The sequence below is a fragment of the Dermacentor variabilis genome, chromosome 4 (assembly GCF_050947875.1).
Source record: "Dermacentor variabilis isolate Ectoservices chromosome 4, ASM5094787v1, whole genome shotgun sequence".
Lineage (NCBI taxonomy): Eukaryota > Metazoa > Arthropoda > Arachnida > Ixodida > Ixodidae > Dermacentor > Dermacentor variabilis.
The window spans coordinates 8,268,232-8,284,218 of record NC_134571.1 but is presented as its reverse complement, the minus strand read 5'-3'; the positions used below and the strand labels follow the sequence as shown (position 1 = coordinate 8,284,218).

Sequence of the window (15,987 nt, the reverse complement as noted above, 5' to 3'; positions counted from 1 at the left end):
AGATGGTGCAATACCGGGCCTACCCACGGCAGAGGTGAAGCAGGCTTCAAGCACTCCACCCCAAATAATAATAAATGAAATAAATAAATCAAGATGCATTCTTTCAAGTTGATGGGTACACTGGAATCACTTGTGAACAGCACATGAACTCACGTGCAGGAGGCATTGCCATATATGCAACGAACAAAGTGTATGTAGAACCTTACACCCTTGATTCGAAAAAGAAGAATGCCACCAAGTGTGGGGATGTCTGTGCCATGCAAACAAAAGATGGAATTGTTATATGCACTGTGTAAATATCTCCAGGTACACCTAAGTGTGATATCGAGAAGTTCATGAACACACACTTTGCATAGGTTGGCCGTTACACTACCCCTGTGATCATCGTGGGGACTTCAACGTGGACATTTCAAAACCAGACAAGAAATGGTTCACTCAGTTTGTGCTAAAAGAGTTTGGTTTGAAGTGCCACACCAATCCAAGTAACTACTCGACAACGGTCATGTATATATTTAACTTTGCCCAAGATTCTGTCTAAGGTTGTAACCGAACCAATCAGTGTATATTACAGTAATCACGAAGCTATCGTCACTACCATTACCAAATGACGAAAATAAATATGCATACCCTTGTCTAACCCTGTGTGATGTGCTACAGCTTCACTGGTAATCTAATTGCTACACAGAGTGCAATGGCTCCTCAATTTTTTGAGTGTTTGTCAGTTTTAAAGAAGTACTGACACAAAATTTCGAAGTCGAGATAACTTGTGAGATCTATTCATGTGGACATACAGACATCATCTACAAAATATCAACGGCGAATATAGCTTAGAACATATTTAAAATAAATTTTAAATATGTTCAGCACCTCGCAACATTGATATCAACAGACTGGAAATGTAAACAACCAAGAAAATGCTATGTAACGCGTTTGTGTTGGCTACCATGCTTCTTGCATGTGTTCTCCTTCTCAGTTCTTGCTCACATGCCGCATGCACGACCAACTCTCTAGATGTGGTTGTGCTGGTTCGCACAACTGCCATGTCTGTAGGACGGCCGCAGCCAATGACAGCGCCTTTAGTGTGTACGTCATGGCCATGTAGCAGACCTGGTGGGGCGGTGCCGGTGAGCAAGTTCCTAGCCACTCCGATCATCCCGGTGCTTTCTTTTTTTCTCCCTGATCAAGACGCTGGCCTCTTTCACCATTGGCGGCGGCAAAGATGTGGCTACAATTTGTTTCTGGCACGAAATAACTTATAGAGTAAAGTGATCTCGAAAGTGTGCACGTTATGAAATGATACACGAAATAGTATATCGTTGGGGTGATTTCAACTCGCAAGCGGTCAGCACAGCCATCGCAGCAACCGTCTATGCGAAAATTGCCTGGCTAGCATAATTTATCATCGCTACCAAAGGCGTTGGCAAAACTAATCGTATTGTCACTTAGGAGTGACATAAATGTGCAGACATTGATTGTGTTGACAAATACAGGCACTTTATTACGAGCTGCAGACGAATTGCAAGGGCCGTCGGCCCCGGATGCGATGACCAGCGACCTAAGCCTATACCATCTCCCAGCAATTGCCAGCTCGCCTGGCTTGCTCGTTCGCTACCGTTGGCGTCGATAACCATCAAAAGTAGACCGAGTTCTTGCACACCACTGGACACTTAGAATGGACTCCTTTGAAGAGCAGCCAGATTTGCCCACTTCGTTTTGAGCGTGCCTGACGTAAACAAAACCCGCCGAGCTTAGCGCAGTCTAATCTTCCCTCAAGACTACGTACCCCCAAGCCTGGTGCTGTGCCAACTACAGTCAACAACTAAATTTTCGGACGCCCAAATTTTTGGACATGCCTGATATTTCGGACGTCTTCGCGGCAGCGCCACAAGCCCCATAGAATCAATGTATAAGGACATCTGAAGTTTCGGACGCTCGAACCCCTGCCGTCCAATTTTCCGGACTTTTTGACGTGACGGAAGGTCCTTTGGCTCCTCGCACAGCGCCCTTGCACAGGAAATCGACTTGCAACCGAAGCATATCACCGCTTTGAACCACAACTAGGCAAATCTAGCCGTCACACACCGACTTGGTCTGGCCACACTGGCTCTGTTCATCGCCGCACTTCCGCTTCCGCCTCCGGCGGAGTTTCCGGAGCGGCGCCATTTCATTTGTTTGCGTAGGCCACGTTTTGGCTAGTGTGGTGTGGTGTGTGGTTGTGCTGTTGTATCAAGTGTGCTCTGCGACGCTAGGCCTAGGTGCTTCGACGCTCGTCTGCGAACTCCACTGTTCACAACTTGAGGATTTCGCTTGCCTTCAATGGCCCCAACTCCGTCTTCGTCGTCCTCACCGATGGCATCGAAGCGCGGAAGGCAGTACCGTCGGTTAACGATGGAGAAGAAAGCCGCCATTATTAAGCAAGTCGTGAACGGCCCATCGCAGGATGACGTGAGCAAGGAGTTCGGCATGGAGCAAGGAGTCAGATTGTGGGGGATTCAGAAGACTCCGATGTTGAAAATGAGGAGCCAATGCCTGCGCTGCCTACAAGCGCCGAGTTGACGCAAGCACTGTTGACTCTTTCATCGGTGTACAGGGCTGACATGACCCTTGCTCAGATCGAGGTGAATATGATCGCATGCAACCGGACCGCCGTCCAAACAACAATCAATGAGTTCTCCAAGCCACTGCAGCAATAAAACCGGCTGCCCGACGATGCACATGTACATAATAAACCGGTAGTCGGCTGCATACAGTTTTTGAATGCATTTTTTTATAGCCACTTCACTGATGCTTTGGCAGGGTTTTGGAAACCTGGTACTTTGCCCTTTACCTCTAGATCCGAGAAAAAAAGAAAAAAAAAGTGTGTTTTTTGCATGCATTCATTTTTTCGGACTGCCTGAATTTTCGGACGTTTTTACATTTCCTAGAGGGTCCGAAAAATTGGTCGTTGACTGTATCTACCCCGCCTTGTGTACTGCCCCCGAAATACCTTCGTTCCCAAAGTGCCCTCGACAACAGGTTCGTACCAGCAGCGGTGCGTACGCATACCGATAGCTTGCTGCACTTCCCCGAGTCCCTGCTTTGTAGTGGATCAAATCAAAAGTGGTTGGCCACATCTAATATGGGGGTGACTCCTGCCTGCAAGAAATTATCTCCACTGGACGACAAAAATGAGGACGATGTTGATGATGATGGCAAGGACATTGCAAAGCACGTGCCGGCATAGCAGTCGAACTAGCAACATGAAGCTCGTATGCCGGAGAGCATGCATGTCACAGCTTTGTGCGATCAAGTGCCCAGTTTGCAAACCCACTGTCTCCTTTCGTTGCTCTTTTAAACCGAAGCTTGGACTGGTTACTACAAACAAGACTCTAAATAATTACCTGCCCCGCTATGAAGCAAATGATGTTTTGTGCCTTCATTACTAGGTCATTAATTACTTATTGCAGCAGAAAAAACAAGATTTAAATTTTTTTTTCAGTACTCCTTTAATGTGCTTTTCAATGAAGCTTGCGTATGTGCTGCAAGCAGCATTTGTGCATTCATTCTGTTGACTCAAGCAAACATGCCATACAGAGACATAAGCCTGAAACATATGAATGCCATGAAAGCCATTTTAGTTTCGTATCTGATTGCACTGCGCAGGCAATTTAAGGCAAACTTTCCTAAGAAAAGTCGTGTATTAGAATAAGGTAAATACCATAATCAGATATTGTAAAATATGGTTATTGCTTGAAAATTTTCCTAGAACAGGCAGAGAAATCTAATTAAACAGATCTGAATTAACGGGAGTTGACTTTATTTATTTCTGTGGCTTTAATCAGGTCTTTCAGTGATGAGCACGCTTGTCTGCCTTCTTTTTGTGTTCTGCTTGGCACCTAGCACAACACAACATTATCTGTTTACCTGAGCAAAGCAGCTGCTGTATACTGGTTAGAAAGGTAGACTCGAAAACACACAATCACTGGTTCCATCTCAGGTCAAATGAGGCCTTGTCTGACATAAAGCATGGTATTACGCGTACACATAATTGCCCCCCCCCCCCCTTCCTAACTCACAGCTGCTTTTCAAGGCACCCTACGTCTGGTGAAAAGAAGTTGGTCCATTCAACAAACCCAAGTTGAGCGGCGTCTGGCCATTCCTGTCAGCCAATTCCAGGGAAGCCTTGGCCTCTAGAAGTCGCTCCACCAGCACAGCATCTCCTTCGTAGGCGGCTGTATGCAATAGTGACCGCTGGTTTCCATCCACATCATCAACTGATGCACCCGAACACAGTAGGGCATCCAAGGGATCAGGGGGCATTGAGGGCACAGGTGAGCCTCCGTCATCTGATCCCGCCATGCTGGCAGATGCTGTATCTGTTGGAAGCTTGGCACCCGCTTCCAACAACAGTCTGGAAAAGGGGTTTTTGCTCTTGACATTCAGCGCCAATTGAAATAGCAAAAGCACACATTCCACAATGTGCAAGTTCTGATAATCAACACAGTGTTTGTTGCTAGGATCACACTGAGAGCAACTTTACTAAGCACATATCTACGCTTGCAATTGTGTTTCTAGATGTGCTGAGATACTCTGGTGGCACCAAAATAAAAAGCAGCACACCGAGCTACTGCAGTACTCTGTATGAAGTGCAGGGACTTCAACATGCAGGCATTCAGACAGAATTTTCCTCATTGAATTTTTGTCTGCCTTAAGAATGTGCAACAAACATGCTGATGTTACTTGAGCAACTTTAGTTTCTGTTTCTTTGCTTAAATCTTTCAATAAACGTGCCTCTAAGTAGCCTCCAGATCTGGAGGTGAATATCTGGAAATGGGTTGGTGCACATTTTGCAAGCACTCTCACATCACAAATGACAGCTTAACAACTTCCTTGTGAAGAAAAGTATGTAATCGGTGCATTGTGCCAGTGCTAACTTACGCCTGGAGGATAACCAAGAAACATGGGAAGAAGCTATAGGCCATGTAATGGAACAGAAAATGTTATATGTAATAGTAACAGACAGCAGTGGGCCCCTTCTATTTTCAGAGTTCTGGCAGCCCGCTGGCGGCCAGCTAGTTCCAGTCCTGATAGGAAGTCACGTAGGCTGGGATCCCAAGACAACCCGAAGCTACCCGAAGTTTGCAAAATCGAATGCCAGGACAGATGGCCGTGGGAAAAACGCAAACATGCTACCAGCATGGCAGCAGCCGGCGTGCTCAGCTCAGTTATGCATTGCCAGCTTGAAAGTATGTAGTTATACTCAAAAATACATAGCTGCACTTGGGAATACGATCACTTTTGTGAGATTTCGGTCGATTCGGCACAGGATGCGCACTGGGCACCCCAGTTTGCACAGCGCAACAAACGGACTTCAACACGTCTGATGCCTAGATACAAAATTGCACGTAAGTGACTGCGAAAGCGATTGCTTGAGGATGCCTGCTCACAGCAATCATGTCAGCCATCGGCAACATTGACAAGTTGAAATTTTGTCATAATTTGACAAGGCAAGAAAAAGCAGGATATAGAGGCAGGTATATCTTATATGCATAAAATTTCATGCTGACATGCTTGCATGGGCTTCGATTTCATAAAGTTTGTTTCGGCTGATGGTGCTTCTCTTCTGTTTCTGTGCTGGAGAAGCTGGGGCTGCGGTTGGCGCATGAAAATGCATGCCGCCTGTGACCAGTGAAAAGTTTCACACGAGAAATAGTATTGGTCCATCATCAGAGCAATAAGGTAGTGTACGTGCAGCCATTGCTCAACCAGTGCATTCCTTTAACATCGGCAGCCTATAGTTAGAACACATCAGTTTCGAGCTGCCACCCAGGCACACCACGGAGAGATGAAGTGAACACGGACTAGCTGTGATGCCTTTGCTAACTGCAGAAAGAGGAGATAGCACCACATGTACATGAGAGATGCGAAAAGCGATACCACCAGAAAAAGATGAACCTAAAATGCACCACAACATGTGGGAATGCGCGTCTACAACTTTGCGGACTACAACTCGCGTGGAACATGACACAGCTAGCATGCACACATGATAGCTGTGTCAGCACGCTGTGTCAGCTGTGTAAGCACGCTGATAGCTCAGCACGCTGTTCACAGCTGGGAAAAAGCCTTCATGGGACACGTGCGTGCGCGCGCGCGCACACACACACACACACACACACACAAGGAAAGCTTCAAATGATCCATCGCCGCTTGTATCACCTGGCAAGGTGGAATGGCACATTATAACTATAGAAGATAATACTAGAAGTAATGCAATCTGAAGGTGACCATAGCCAGTTGACTGAGTGAGGTAAAAGTCCTCAAGCCCCCACGTTGCAATCTGTCAAGTTTCCACAAAGGTGGCTCTGAGCGCTCATCGCCTCTTTTTGTCGTCTGCTAGCCAGAGAGCTTCCGCAGAGCAGTTAGACCAAAATCGTGCTGGTTGGTTCTGGCAGCCTGCGGGTAGCCAGAACCGTCCAGCCCGAGTAAACGAACGTTTTAGGTAAAAGTGCATTGCATGGTAGGTGGAGCTACATGAGAGAAACGAAGGCACTCTGGCTGGCTCTGGCTGGCTCTGGCAGCCTACGTGTTGTGGGGATGCGCGACTCTCACGCGTCCCCTGATATGTTGTTTTCCCGCATAGCTCTCGTCTCCTGTAATCCGGCTTTGCCACGTGGCCTGGTGCCCACGGCAGTAGGTATGGTTGAAGCGCAGTACGAGAGATGGCGCGAGTGTTGCGCTGCTAGCGCCACCTAACGGCAGGGTTAATTGGGTGCGGAAAGGAGAACACTCTTCCTCTTCAGCTCAGGCTCAGCAAGCGGCGGGGACGTTCCGCGCGTGCACCGATCCATGCTTCTGAGAGACCGTCTCGCGAGGCCTCGTTCGAACGCGCCACCGTTCGCGTGACTGTACGTGCGAACGACCAGGCGTTGGTGTCCAGCATGGGGCGAACATATTCACTCGTTATCCGGTCGCGGTGAGTCGGACTTCCGCAATTTGTCACGCGCCCATCGGCATGTTTTGTGGATAGCAACTCGGCTAGCAGGCATTGATCAATGAAAGGTGCAATAAATGCCCTTGTGATTGTTTGCACTACTCTGCTGTCGTTCCTTTGTCCCAAGAGCATGGGTGAGAGAACCCCACAGTGTAGACAGAAGTCGAAAATCGAGGAGGCCCAGCAAGAGATTAGGGATAGAATTGCAAACCGTCGCATACTTTATCAAGGAGTCACAAGTTCCTCGAATCCGGACACAACCATTTGTTACAGATTCAGGTTTGTTGAGCTTTGTCTCCCCTGACAGGTCAAGTGTTACAGGCATTCTACAGCAAAGCTGTTAGTGCAACTCAAGGAGACCATAAAATTGTATGTGTGTTTTCACGGTGTCCTGGGAAAACTACACTCGAACCTCATTATAACGAAGTTGAAGGGAGAGCCTAAAGGGCCTCTGAAATGGTTTGGACAAATTTTGTAGATGCGTAGGGTACAGCTACAGTAAAACATTCGCACTGCAATTTGTATGAAGCATCTCATATTAAGAGAGCTACAGACGATTACAAATTATCCTCCTCCATAGCCATGCTTTTTCTCCTCAACTCATTCACCAAGTGATCAGGGCTAAGCTCCACCCTCACTGGCTCCGTGTCACGATGGGACATCATGTCATCTACTTCTGGTTGCCTTGGAGCCAGTGTGCGAAGCCTCTCAAACCTATCTGCCAGCCTGGCAGTCAGTCACAAGTGAGAGCTATCGAAACAGCGTACGTTGCAAGCATTCTGTCACAGCACTGAGCGTGTCTGGTATTCTGGTAACCACCGGCAAGATGGGCATTTTGACAGATGGGTGGAGGCGTAAACTAAAGCCCCTCCATACTACTATTGCTGTGATAAAGGAGCTTTAGTTTAGACGTATGTGAGCAGCCTGATCGGTCTGCCCGGTGCAGCCACCTGGTGGCGCAGAGCTTAACCAGCCAAACAAAAAGCTAATATTGCTGTAACCAAGTGTAAAACACCTTAAACATTTAGAACAACAATGTGTGCATGATTATGCTCCTGCAAAACTTTACTCCAGCAGCAAAGTAGAATCAAGTTGGTTATTGCTAGTATATAAGTTCTGTGTCTGGTTGAGCTCTGTGCCACCAGGTGGCTGCACCATACAAGCCGTTCATGTTTGCGCCTCCGCTGATCCCGTAAAATGCCCAGGCCTAGACCACTTGCGTTTAAGTTTACCTGAATACCAGACATGCGAAACACTATTGTGGTATATAGTAATCGTTTGGTGTGAAGTGGTGACTGCAAACGCATAGATGCTGGTGCCAATTGGATACCAACAACCAGCACTGCAGCCACTCAGCTCGTACGTTTGCCATGTCACAACGTGACATGTGGCCGATCGCTTCGTTTGCGGCCCACAATGCAAGGGCAAACCATGGTGCTTGAGAAAAGACAGATCGAGACCAACACAGACCGCGCAGCTAACATCAACATGAAGTACACTGTAACACAAGCAGACAACACTTGCTGTGTGCCGAAAATGCTTGAATGTAGTGATAAATTGTGCTTGTGCATTCTTGTTCTGTTAATTTCTTCTTTATAGAAACAAATCAACTAACACATCAACTATTACGAACATTTGCTCACCATAAAGTTTGCGTGGATGCGCGACTCTCGCACGTCCCCTGATATGTTTTTCCCGCATGGCGCGTCTCCTGTAATCCGGCTTCGCCGCGTGGCCTGCGTGATGCCCGCGGCGGTCGATGTGGTTGGGGCGCAGTGCGAGAGATGGCGCGAGTGTTGCGCTACTAATGCCGCCTCACGGCAGGGTTACTTGGGGGCGCAGGGGAGGACGGGCTGTGGCTTCCCCGGCGGGTCGGCGAACGGCGTGGACATCCCGCACGCCGCCGACCCATGCTTCTGCGAGACCGCCTCGCATGGCCGCCTTGGAATGCGCCACCATTCGCGTGACAGTACGCGCGAACGACCAGGAGTTGGGATCCAGCATGGGGTGAACATATTCGCTCGTTTTCCGGTCGCGGTGAGTCGGACTTCTAGATTTGTCGCGCGCCCATCGGCATGTTTTGTCGATAGCAACTCGGCTAGCAGGCATTGATCTATGAAAGGTGCAATAAATGCCCTTGTGATTGTTTGCACTACTGTGTTGTCGTTCCTTTGTCCCAAGAGCATGGGTGTGAGAGACCCACAAGTTGTAAAAGTTATCGATGACGCACCCTTGGCAGCCAATCGGATAGCTCGCCCTAGTGGCGTCATATTGTCACCTCGCGTCACTTGGTCAGGGACGGCTGAAAACTCAGAGGAGTGGTGTGCTGCGATTAGTAGCGACGTACATTTTTAAAACATTATAATAAATTGCATGCTTTACGAGGCACACTTAAATGCGTCAATTACTGATCAGAAGAACCAAGCCTGATGACTCAATACATTTATACAAAATCAACAAAATCGTTTCAGGGCCCCTTAAATTACTACGTTATATCTGTTACTTCATTATATGTATTATTTCCACTAACTGCAATATAGGCCCAATGGGGTGCACCATTGTAAACATGGAAATAAGAAGATGGCTTTGCAGCCTGCTGAACTGCTAAACGGCCACGCATGCAATAAAATTTGAATAAAAGTACAAAAGAATCTTCAGTGTGTGCAACCTGACGTGACAGCCTTTAGATAGCTGCCTTCTGTTCCATTGTGATGGTTTTTCGGATCCGTTTTTCACTTGGCTCGTCGCGGCCGAGCAGCACATGACACACAACACAGCGCTCCGCTGTGAGATTGAGGAGGCAAGTGAACTTCAGCTTGTGGCCTCTGAGACTGCATCGGTGCCAATGCAATCTTGCAATCTCGGAGGGCATGCCCAGCTGCCAGCCCACCCGGTTCACTGCAGGGAGAGGGAGAAGTGGATGCACAGCCTGGGTGTGATCCCCGAGATCGCACCAGATGAGATCTCGGAGGCCACGCCCAGCTGCACCTGCCTGCATGGCGCGCTGCGCAGTAAATATGAATGCACTAACTTTTCACATGACTGTGCATAGCCACGCAGCATGGCGCAGCTCACGCCGCCAGGCAAGTGCTAGAGAGAGGTCACTGAGTGAGCAACTGCATGGGCACAGATGCACAGCTACATGCGGTGACCTTGAATCATACATTTTCCCAGTTAAGTTTTTTTCTCAAGCTTTTTCCTTAAACGTACGAACGGGGTACTACTGTAATTCGCTAAGTTTATATTTAGATGGAATGTGGAGCATGTCAGGGCTGATGTGCAGGACAATGTTGAAGTGTTGGATTAATTATGGCATAAATAAACAATTTCAAAACCCTCATTTTTTGTCTGTTTAGAGGCATTATATAAAACACTTACAAGGTTTTCCCACTGCCCTGGAAGAACCAAAGGTGGTAGAAGTTCTATATTTGCAGAAAAGTGGGGCCACGTTAAAGGTGGCATGTAAAGCAAGCAGTGTTTGTACAAGATTACTAACAGTAGAGACCTTCCAGGACTTTCCAAAATGTAATCTGAGAACCTCACAGCAAGTTTGCCCAATGTCTTGCGGGAACTCAAAGTGCCACACTATTGACATTGTGAGGAAATGCACAGCACCTTATGTATGATGTGTGGACAAATTTTCAAGAGTATCAGTTAATTAGAGCTTTTGCAAAAAAATTTTTGTCGGGTTGTGGAGTATGCACAAGCCTCCTCCTAGTTCATTATTGCGTTTGATCAGCTTTCCTGTGCAAGCAATCTGGTTTAGTTATGCACCCTTAGCTGGCACTGGCGCCTTCATGCGCTCTGTACAGGTTTTGAATTTGCATAGGCAGTGTTCAAAAAGTAAGATTATACTGCTAGTAAAGGAACTGAGCAAGTTGGTATGATTCATGCTGAAAATTTAGCGCTAAAACTAGACAAAGATGAAGGAAGAGAACAAGCACTCATGGTGTGTTCTCTCCCTTCATCTTTGTCTAGCTTTAGTGACCAGTTTTCAACATGCTAGCAAAGCTTCCGCCAAAGGTTGGTCTGAAATCAACTGCATGCTCTTGTGCAAGTGAAAACTCCATATAACGGACTGCTCATAACAAGTTGTACAGGTGGGTCCAGTATTAGAGGGAACATGCGTGCACATGGCTCATGCTCCACACAGTGGCGTATACAAGAGCCGGCAAAAACCAATTGCATGCGTGAAACAACGCAGGGGCGGTGCGTGCCACACATCATCTGCTACCAAACCATTTCGTCGCTTTGCTCGTATGCGACTGCCTTACCATGCAATCACACGTTAGGAGCCAGCCCCTCCTCCCCAGTTCTGCTTAATGGGCCCCTCGCCAGGTCTGGCCATTTTGAGCTGACAAGCGCAGTGCATACAATGCGCACTGATGATCGTGTCTGCTAAGTACAGGTAAACCTCGACATAACAAAGTAGGTAAAATCGGCAATTTGCTTTGTTATATCAAAACTTTGTTGTATTAAAATTAGGCCTTTTATGCAAATAAGTACAATCGCCGATCATTTTCTTTTACAAGGAAAGGGGCCGCAGAATTTTCCTAATTATCAGGCAATCGAAGAAAGCAAATTTGAATGAGAAAACAATTCATTTTGACGAATTTGGGATTGGCGACGAATGATATGGTTTCATGCCACATCAACAGTATCTTCACATTGGCAGACAAATTAGGCAAAGTCCAGCCCCGCTTTCGCGTGCACTCTGCCCCCGCGACTGATAGCGTCGCCTGCACTTGAACTACACTATCATGAAAAGCGCCGGCAGCAGGGAACGAATGCTTCATCTGCCTCTCACTCTAACCGGTCACCGAAATTCGAGATTACACAGCCTTCAATACTAAACACGCGGGAAGTCAGCTTACATGATGCCATGCCGTCTTGGCACGCCCACTCTTTGCACACATGGCTGATTACCTCTAAAGCAGGGTGCATGGCAGCATATGCGCTCAGCCGTGCTTATAGCCACGCACAGCCACGATCGATACGCTCACCAACTCCCCCCGCCCTGCACACACACTTGATCGTGTTACCATGAGCTCGCTTCCCTCCCCTTCTTTCCCTTTGCATACGCGGGAAGGCGGCACTCATGAAGCTACCATCTTTCTTGTCTCACCCTTGCACACTTTCACTTGCATCTAAAGCACAAAATGTGCAGGGTGCGATAGGATCTTATCGCACTTGGACTTTATACGGAACATAGTGCGGCTCCACTTTGGCGGTGGCTCTTGTTGTGCCTCGCGCAATTTGAGAGGGACATTTGCAGGCAGCCACTTGTAATTCAATCATTTAGCCATCCGGGTCCACGGAATTTTCACTTATTGTCTTGGCATTCCTTTGCAGTGGAAGCGAAATTTTGTTATATTGAAATCACATAAAAACACACTTTGTTATATTGAAGCTCTAAATACATGGTGTTTATGGACAAGAGGTAATGCAAAGTTAAATACTTCGTTATATCGAGAGTTTCGTTACACTGAAGTTCATTATATTGAGGTTTAACTGTATTACATCGCTACGTGCCATGGAAAAGCTAAAATTTCAAACCGAACGCTGCTTGCCCTTCTTCTTGCGGGCGCTGTGCTCCAAGCCGGAGGGTTGACATATACGCGCAAGTGCACCTATGTACATGTCTGTGCTGTAACGTCACTCATAGTGACCCGTGAATTAGAGAATTATTCAAGGCAACATCTGTTATTTGTGTAATCTGTTGCTTCAATTAAAGTTTAGAGAAATAATAAAACACACAAACCAAATGTCTCCGTGTTTTTGTTTTACTTCGCACCGCAACAAGAGAGATGTACAGTGCTCATGGAATGAAACGCGTCAATTTAGGGCAAACTAATACTTTCGTTTCCACTGGCTGCAGTTAGTGTCACATCAAAGCAATTTTGGCGCATACACTTAGATCAGAGTCCTTGTCACCTACGGTGACCAGATTCCACGGAGTAAGACATTTAGGAGGTGAAACTCCCGTCAGCGCGAGCGAGCGCGGGCGACCAGATAAGGTCACAATTGTTGTATGCGCCGACAGGGCCATATACAGTGGTGGCGCCATGCGGCGCGTCGTAGAAGCCGCAGCGGAAAAAAAAAATGCAGCGCGCGGGCAGGCGGCTTCGGCGCGCTTTCAACGGCGGTAATTTCTTTCCAGGCCGCCAGCACGATAACGGCTCCGCGGGCTTGTGACCTTTTCTGTCGCCGAAAACAGCGGAGTTTACACTCCTAAATGTTTCTTGCTCCGTGCCAGATTCCTAGTGACATGACATGGTACTCTCACGTACGTTGCACATATGCAGGGTTCTACTAAATGCTCCCTGTCGTGTATCATTCCGTGAGCACTGTACTTGTGTTTTGTCTGCTTGTTTCCATGTCATGCAGTCGGGCATGCAGACATCAAAACTGTCATTTTCTACTGTCTTCCAGCACGGGATCATGCTCTGTGATCCGCTTGTGTCTGCCTCAGTATTCGCATAGCACTGACTTGTACCGCTAGTCAGGTGCTCTCGTGCACAGCATGCACAATTGTGCATTGCGCGAAAAGAGACAAACACAACAGCTCGCATGTGACACCGTCAGTGGAAGTACGCCACAGAGCAAAAAAGCGAGGGAAAGAAAACTAAAGGCGGGGCACTTTATGTATGCGTCATGCGCTCCTCGAGCTACGGTATGGGAGAACACAGGGCGGAATTTCGCTTGCGGAGGCAAGACAGGGCAAGTGGAGAGTGTGTCTTTCTTGGCAGTGGAGCTCGCCTCCTGAAATCATGGGTTCAAGGCACTGAAATATTTCTATCTCTGCTATTAATGAACCAATTTGAAAAATCCTTGTGGCAGAATGCTCCCTAGAGAGAATGTAATAACTTCCAGCGTATAAATGAAATTTCCTACGTGGCCTGGTGAGGGGCCTTCTAACGGGGAAATATTTAATTATGGACATTGTCACCTGTGCGATGTAGAAAGCAATAAGCACACTCACTTCTTCTGCAGCAGCATAGAATGTGAATACACAGGAGCAGAACTATTTAATTTCGGAGATGGTATTTTTGGGCACTCCAAATAATGTCGCTGTGCTGCGTCTCGCATGAGCACTCGGTGGATGGAAACACATTCACAACACTGTCTACATGTTCAACTTGTTCCTTGTCTATTACTTAAAGTATACGCTAGGGCCACTCCGTTGGTCCTTCACTGGCATTTCGGAAGAACGATACCTTCGAAGGATTTAGACTACATATATATACAGTCGAGCCCATATATAACGGCCCCACTTAAGACGAACTTTCACTTAAAGCAAACGAGAGCCGTGAGACCGTCAAAACATACATTATTTCAATGGCATAAAATTGCTCGTATAACAAACGTCTCTGAGCCCTGCCGATGGATTACAGCGAACAGACAGCGTAAACCGGCCATTGCGATGCGAAATAACGACGACCTTCGACCCCTTTGCACGCACGGTCTGTTTTCCCAAGCCTCCTCAGAGGCGAACTATCCGTTTCGTGCCCCTCTACCTGTCGCCACGCCCTGCCCTCGAGTGTTAGTGTGTGGCTTCCAAGATCGCCTTCCCACCTGCCCTCGCAACTCCGATCCCCTCTCCTTGCGTTTCCTTGCAACTCCATCGCTGCCTTGGCGCGTGCACTATGGCACCGGCTAAAGCTCAGAAGCTTTGTTTTCTGGTCGTTACCACGAAGCAGGCCTCTCCACACTAGTCTCCATGCTTTCTCGCTTCCGTGCTTCATTCTAGACAGGTCCGAGTTTAATTCAGGATGGCGGATGAGAATGCCGTACCTGCAGCGGTCAAAAAACGGAAAGTGCTAAACACGGCAACGAAGCAAGCAATTTTGAAGGAAGTGTCTCGAGGTGCAAAAAACTGCGAGCTGGTGAAGAAGTACAACGAGTCTAAACCAACCATCTTGACGATTCTAAAGAACTAGGAGAAGATCGCCAGCTCTGCCGTCGACTTGAGGAACAGAAAACGCCTGCGGAAGGTCGCTTATGTGGACATAGAGGACGTGCTGCTTAAGTCATTCACCGACGCATGGGCTCGCAACATTCTGATAAGTAGACCAATAACACTGGGCAAAGCCAAAAACCTTGCGTTCCTGCTCCGAGCCATTACTGCAAGCTACACGGAGGAGGACATTATAACACAGACGAACCTGCATTATTTCATCAGATGCATCATTACCATGAACCTGCATTATTTTACCATGAAAGGCGGCTCATGTGCTGGCGACTAAGGTGCGCGTTACAGTACTTCAGTGCAACCGGCGCTTGCCCTTTGTAATCAGAAAATCTGTGTGTGAAAGAAGCTGTGTTGCTTTCAGAGCTGTGTACCTGCGCACTACAGGCACAATACTAAGGCGTGGATGACGTGCAATTTATTCGCAGAGTGGCTGGGCGGGTTTGACCACAACTTGCAGAGGACACAAAGGCATGTGCTGCTTGTGCTCGACAAATGCTCAGCGCACAACGTGCAAACTTCTCTGCCGGCACTTACTCTACTTTTCCTGCTGCCCAATACCATTTCGAAAGCGCAGCCGCTTGATTTGGGCATAATACGCGCATTTAAGGCATCGTATAGGCGGTGCATTGTGGAGCGCTTGCTCGTCGCTGTTGACCGCCCGCCCACCAACTTGCCGCTTCGAGTTTCACTGTGTTCAGCCGTTGAGATGACGAAAGTAGCCTGGGAAGAGCTGACGGCCGCTTGCGTTCGGAACTGTTTCCGCGAGACCAGCTTCATCAAACAAGTGCCTGATGCTGAGCCTGATGCTTCCGAAGATGATTGGTCCGGCGGCGATTTGTGGCAGTGCGTTATCGACTTCGACATGGGGGCCTACGACACTGGTTGGGATGACTTTATTTGTGCTGATGAAGACGATGATATTGCAGAACCATACACGGATGAGGGCATCGCTTGCAAAGTGCGGGCGGAGAGCGACGCAGAGGAATCGGGTGACGATGAAACTTCAGAGCCAGCGCCCATAACCGTACCTGTAGCAATGGGCTAC

At 47.8% G+C, this 15,987-nt stretch overlaps 1 protein-coding gene across 2 annotated transcripts in view; it reads right to left on the bottom strand.

Moving 5' to 3' along the window:
* LOC142578633 (uncharacterized) overlaps positions 1-15,987 on the bottom strand; it is a 174,054-nt gene that overhangs the window by 72,599 nt on the left and 85,468 nt on the right. For both annotated transcript variants that reach the window (XM_075688061.1, XM_075688060.1), the window contains one exon: positions 4,113-4,390. In XM_075688061.1, coding sequence (XP_075544176.1) covers positions 4,113-4,390 — 278 coding nt within the window. The remainder of the gene's footprint in view (positions 1-4,112; positions 4,391-15,987) is intronic.